This window comes from Hylobates moloch, unplaced genomic scaffold, assembly GCF_009828535.3.
Source record: "Hylobates moloch isolate HMO894 unplaced genomic scaffold, HMol_V3 SCAFFOLD_7, whole genome shotgun sequence".
Taxonomy (NCBI): Eukaryota; Metazoa; Chordata; class Mammalia; order Primates; family Hylobatidae; genus Hylobates; species Hylobates moloch.
This window is the reverse complement of record NW_026652282.1, coordinates 115,071,305-115,078,139: the sequence shown is the minus strand read 5'-3', so window position 1 is coordinate 115,078,139 and position 6,835 is coordinate 115,071,305. Positions and strand designations below refer to the sequence as shown.

Below are 6,835 nucleotides of genomic sequence, written 5' to 3'. Positions count from 1 at the left end.
CTTTTCTTTTCTTTTTTTTTTTTTTTTTGAGATGGAGTTTTGCTCTTGTTGCCCAGGCTGGAGTGCAATGGCTCGCCCAACTCACCACAACCTCTGCCTCCCGGGTTCAAGCGATTCTCCTGCCTCAGCCTCCCAAGTAGCTGGGATTACAGGCATGCGCCACCACGCCCGGCTAATTTTGTATTTTTTTTAGCAGAGACAGGGTTTCTCCATGTTGGTCAGGCTGGTCCTGAACTCCCAACCTCAGGTGATCCGTCCACCTCGGCCTCCTAAAGTGCTGGGATCACAGGCGTGAGCCACTGTGCCTGGCCTCACAACATTCTTTTTTTTAAAGAGATGAGTCTCGCTCTGTGGCCCAGGCTGCAGTGCAGTGATGTAATCACAGTTCACTGCAGCCTTGACTTCTTGGGCTCTAGCGATCCTCCCACCTCAGCCTTCCGAGTAGCTGGGACTACAGATGTGTACCACTTCGCCCTGGCTGCATCACAACTTTTAATAACTGGCTTACAAAGAAGAATTTTAGGCTAAAACAACTAGTGTGCCAAAAGAACCAGTTATTTATTTTTGAGAACAAAAGCTGGAGGTGGTATAAGTCAACTCTACCAAAAGCTAATTTTATAACCCAAATGCTGCCTGTTGAAAAATATTCAGCCATTTAAAAAAAAACTATAGAAGCTGCTTTGAAAGTCTTTATAGATGTTAAAGGCAGTCTCAAGAAAACTTATGCTTTCATACCTTCCTAGATAAATATATATGTTTAAAGAGCTGGAAAGGGCCCAAAGTGATCTCAACCTGGACTGCACATCATAATCACCTGGGAGCTTTAAAAAAACAGAACTCAGCTACTCGGGCCACAGCCCTGACCAATTACATCAGAATTGCTGGAGATGAGACACAGGCAGAGGTTATCCTGGGTTTTTTTTTTTTAACTCTCAGGTGATTCAAATGTGCAGCCTAAGTAGCTAACCACTGACCTAAGCCAGAGACTCCAAGGGATCATCTAATCATGTCCCTCATGACTCTTCCAATAAATGGATAGAGGAGACACTTCAATTCTATTTCCATTTAGAAAGAACATAATAAGCCAATCACAGCAAAAACCCTTCTCTCTACCTGAACTCAGGAATGCTCCAGAAAAGATATCATTATGCTCAGTGCAATCTGTATTAGGAGTTCAAGAGAACTCAGCACTTCATATGCCTAGAGATCTGAATGTTTAATAAAGCTCCATCTCTAAGGCATGACTACAGTTGCATCTGAAGCATTTTCCATACTGTAAATGGGTAACCGCTCTTAAGAAGATATACGTAAATGGCCAACAAGCAGATGAAAACATGTTCAACATCATCAGCATCAGAGAAACACAAATCAAAACCACAATGAGATACCACATCACAGCCACTAGGATGGCTACAATAAAAAGGACAGTAACAAGTGTTGTCGAGGATGTGGAGATATTGGAACCCTCATATGTAACTGGTATAAAATAGTACATATACCTTGTTAAATAGTCAGGCAATTCCTCAAAATGTTAAACAGAGTTACTATATGACCTAGCAATTATATACTCAAGAGACCTGAAAACAGGTATTCATACTTGTACACATTCAAATCAACATTATTCATAAAAGCCAACAGGTAGAAACTCAAATGTTCACCAACAGATAGATAAGCAAAATGTGATATATCTGTACAATGAAATATTATTCAGCCAAAACAAGGGATGAAGTACTGATACATGCCCCAACCTGGATGAACCTTGAAAACACTATGCTAAGTGAAAGAAGACAGGATATTGCATGAGTCCATTTATATGGAATGTCCATTATACACAAATCTGTATGGACTTTCTGTAGAAAGTAGATTAGTAGTTGCCAGGGGCTGGGAGAAGGGAGAATGACTGCTAATGGGTACAAGGTTTCTTTGGGTTCCAAAATGAAATAGTGGTAGCAGATGCACGACTCTGAATATATCAAAAACCACTGGATTGTACAACTTTAAAAGAGTGAATTTTATGGTACGTGACTCAGATCTCCGTAAAAAAGGAGTATGTTTACAGTTCCAGAACCAGCTACATATATAATGTGTGAAAAATCTTACTATCTTCCCTACATTCTAAAACGCAATTAAGCAGCTGCTCACTACAATGAGATCAATCACATTATAACCAACAGTGAAACAGTGCTTTGCAGTTAAAAAGATTTTCAAGGCCAGGCGCGGTGGCTCACGCTTGTAATCCCAGCACTTTGGGAGGCCGAGGCAGGTGGATCACGAGGTCAGGAGATCGAGACCACAGTGAAACCCCTAAAAATACAAAAAAAATTAGCCGGGTGTGGTGGCGGGCGCCTGTAGTCCCAGCTACTCGGAGAGGCTGAGGCAGGAGAATGGCGTGAACCCGGGAGGCAGAGCTTGCAGTGAGCCGAGATCGTGCCACTGCACTCCAGCCTGGATGACAGAGCGAGACTCCGTCTCAAAAAAAAAAAAAAAAAAAAAGATTTTCAAATATATTATCTCCTTGACTCAGTTTCCCTGAGAAAAAGATGTTAATAATCATTCCCCTTTAAAGATGAGTAAATACATTCAGAGAGATTAAATATGGAATAGTCGCTCAGATTAAGTGGCAGTGAAATGCCAGACTAAACTCCCAAGTCCATGTGTTTCTCACTTTACTGCTCTGCCTAGAACATGAAAACTGGAACTGGGTGGGAAGAACCTTAGAAGTCATCTAGGCCACGCATTTTTTTTTTTTTTTTGAGACAGGGTGTCACTCTGTCACCCACGCTGGAGTGCAGTGGTGTGATCACAGTAGGCCACTTATTCTCAACAGAGGCGATATCATCTCCAAGGAAGCCAAAACTAATTCTCAGCAGGGAGAGTGGAAATATTAGACATTACAAGATTTGTGACCCTCCAAAACTCAATCCTACCTGACAATCTTATTCCTTAGTGTTTAATTTCTGAGTATCATATAAGCAGCACTGACATGGAGTTCAAGGAAGATACATGAAATGTATGCAAGATCAGTGCTACAAAACTATGGTGAATAGATGGCTTGGGTCAAGAAATGACTCAAGTATTCTTTGAGCATGTCCTACCTGTGGCAACACAAAATCTCGCTCACGAACCAGTCTATCTCAATTCCACAGCATACACCAGGAAAGAACAACAAAAGAATACCCAGAGGATTAAAGTCTATGCCACAGTAGGTTGACATTTAAAACCCTAAAGAGCATGTAGAAAAATAAGCAAGTGCACTGATTAGTTTCTATTAGGTTGGTGCAAAAGCGATTGCGGTTTTTGCCATTTCATAGGATACTACTTAGTGTCCTATAACGTATCACTTATATACTCTCATAGTACCTGTCCCAAATCTATTTAAAAGAAAAACTCACTGATAAACACTTGAACTGGATATTAGAAAAGCCCATACAGTCAAACTGCTGACATATGACTCACTAGAAGGCTTACTCTGATTCAAAGATGCTCAACAGATACCGTGATTTTTTAAAAAGGGCTTATAAAAACCTGTTAATCACTTTGGAAAAAAACAGAAGTTAGAACATTACCTGACCCCTACATAAAAACTGCAGATTGATCGGAGACTTAATGTTTTTAATGAAATTGTAAAAGGAAAAGAAAAACATATTCTTAAATGTTTGTTTGATGTCACTCTATTAAAAACTTAAGGTAGCAAAAGCATAAACTGTGAGCCAGGTTACCTGGGTTCAAATCTCATCTCTACAGCTGACTAGCTCTGTACCTTTGGGCAACTCCCTAGGCCTCAGTAACCTTATCTGAAAAGTGGGAATAATAATGCCACTCCAGAGTTGCTGAGAGATGAAACTAAAATGAGAAATAAACACAGGTAGAACTATAAAAGCAAAAGTCAAACAGCATAGGTAAGATGAGGAGGTGAGGCTGACTTAATAAAAAAGGAAGCAGGCATTATAAAATTTCACTACAGACACAAAGAAGATGCAGCATACATCACTCAATTCCAGGAGGTCCAGATCTTCAGGGCCCACCCCTTCCCATCACTTCCTCACCCCCTTTGGAATCCTTATTCTTAATTTTGTAAGGGAGCCCAAAATCCTCTGCCATGCTACTCAGGACAAACTGATATAATTAGCATGCTGAAAAACCAAATGTTAATATTAGGCAAGGAAGTGACTGTAAATATGAGCTTTATTAACACATGACAAAATTATTTAAAAGGATTATATCTTAAGTCTTATATGAGATTACATTACTTTTTGAAGATAAAATGACAGCTGAAAACATTTATCCTTACAAAGAAGCAATCACTTAATCCCCCTTCAAATGAGGAAAATATTCTATGTCAAAATGTCATACATACCTTGCGACCTTGACCATCTTTGGATTATACTGCCTGACCAAGGAAAGCAAAGTCTGCATTGTTTTGCCAGTGTCAATTATATCCTTTCAAAAAAGAAGACATTGCATAGCTTTAAATTCAGAGTCACTATATAAACATAAAGTACCAAAACCCTCATGTATAACTGCAATACTGTCATTCTTTTCAGTGCAGTAATTCTCACCAAAATCCACACGGAGATATTCTGGAATCTATAAATCATCTGGCCCTCAGCAAGCAGTAAGAATGCCAGCCCCCAGGACTGGATTTTATAAGTGCAGGGTCAATGACAGCAAATTTAAATATATACATGCACATTTTATTAGGGAGTTATGATGTTGTCCTTCATTATAAAAAGTATTTTAGAATTTTTCCCATAAATTCAAGATAGAGACTCTCTCCTCCCAACTCTCCAATATAGGTGGCTAACAGACTACACTTGAGAAACACTGCTTTATACCATTTTTAAAGGCATCCAAATTAATAAGGCTATAAAATGACTTTACATAAAAGTGAATCTCAGCTATTTAGTCAAAAGTAGGACACTAAACAAATCCATCTTTGTTAGGGAAAATTTTTTTTTTTTTTTTTTGAGACGGAGTCTCGCTCTGTTGTCCAGGCTGGAGTGCAGTGGTGCAATCTCAGCTCACTGCAAGCTCTGCCTCCCGGGTTCACGCCATTCTCCTGCCTCAGCCTCTCCGAGTAGCTGGGACTACAGGCGCCCACCACCACGCCCAGCTAATTTTTTGTATTTTTAGTAGAGACGGGGTTTCACCATGGTCTCGATCTCCTGACCTCGTGATGCGCCCGCCTCGGCCTCCCAAAGTGCTGGGATTACAAGCGTGAGCCACCGTGCCTGGCCTGGGAAAATATTTTTTAAACCATAACCCTAATGCTTTTCAATAAAAATACTCTTTAAAAATGGAATAAAGCAGTGTGAGCCATCAGAAACATCATGGCTGGAGACTTGTGAAAAATGCAGATATCTGGGCTGTGGTAGGCAGAATTCTGATGGCTCTCAAAATTCCTGCCTCCTTTAGGGACAAAAGAAGACTTTTTAACAAAAAAGGAAAAGAAAAAAAATTCCTGCCTCCTGGTGTACACACCCGGAAGGGTTCCCTCCCCTTGACTGTGACCAGGATCTGTGAAAATAACAGGATAGCCGCTCCTGTGATTAGGTTATGTGGCAGACTAGAGCAAGATTCTCCTGCTGGTTTTGAAGAAGTCAGCTGCCATGTTGTGAGACTGTCATGGGCTAGGGCATGAGCCTTTAAATAGCTGAGAGCAACCCCTGGCCAGCAGCCAGTGAGAAAACGGGCCCTCAGTCCTACAATCACAAGGAACTAAATTCTGCCAACAACCTGAAGGAACTTTGAAGAGGATCGTGAGTCCCTTGATTCAGCTTGATGAGCCCCTGAACAGAGGATACAGCTAACTTGTACTAGGGAAGTATAAAAAACATGCATGGGAATGATATATATCAACTTTAAGGATAATTGTCATACTTCTGGGAATGAAGGGAAAGAAATCGGGCTTTAGCTGTATTATGATCTTTAATTTCTTAAAAAAAAAAGAACAGAAGCAAATATGGCAAAATGTTAATACTTTGTGGTGGGTATGTAGGTATTGAGCATACCCTTTTTTCTGAGTTCAAAATATTTTATAATTAAAATTAAATGCAGGCCAGGCACAGTGGCTCATGCCTATAATACCAGCACTTTGGGAGGCCAAGGTGGGAGGATGGCTTGAGGCCAGACCAGCCTGGCCAACATGGCAAAACCCCGTCTCTACTTAAAAAAATATATATATACACATATATGTATATATATATGTGTATATATGCGTTTATATATATATATGTATATATGTGCTTATATATATGTGTGTGTGTGTGTGTGTGTGTGTGTGTATATATATAGTGTGTGTGTGTGTGTGTGTGTGTATATATATATATATATATATGGCTTGAGGCCAGACCAGCCTGGCCAACATGGCAAAACCCCGTCTCTACTTAAAAAAATATATATATACACATATATGTATATATATATGCGTTTATATGTATATGTATATATGTGCTTATATATACATATATATGTATATATGTGCTTATATATACATATATATGTATATATGTGCTTATATATACATGTATATGTATATATATGTGCTTATATATACATATATGTATATATGTGCTTATATATACATATATGTATATATGTGCTTATATATACATATATGTATATATGTGCTTATATATAGATATATGTATATGCGTTTATATATACAGATATATGTATATGCGTTTATATATACAGATATATGTATATACGTTTATATATACAGATATGTGTATATACGTTTATATATACAGATATGTGTATATGCGTTTATATATACAGATATATGTGTATGCGTTTATATATACAGATATATGTGTATGCGTTTATATATACA

General features: G+C 38.8%; 1 protein-coding gene across 3 annotated transcripts in view; it reads right to left on the bottom strand.

Annotated features, from left to right (window-relative positions):
- HPRT1 (hypoxanthine phosphoribosyltransferase 1) overlaps positions 1 to 6,835 on the bottom strand; it is a 68,587-nt gene that overhangs the window by 29,529 nt on the left and 32,223 nt on the right. For all 3 annotated transcript variants that reach the window (XM_058441499.1, XM_058441498.1, XM_032757643.2), the window contains one exon: positions 4,358 to 4,440. In XM_058441499.1, coding sequence (XP_058297482.1) covers positions 4,358 to 4,440 — 83 coding nt within the window. The remainder of the gene's footprint in view (positions 1 to 4,357; positions 4,441 to 6,835) is intronic.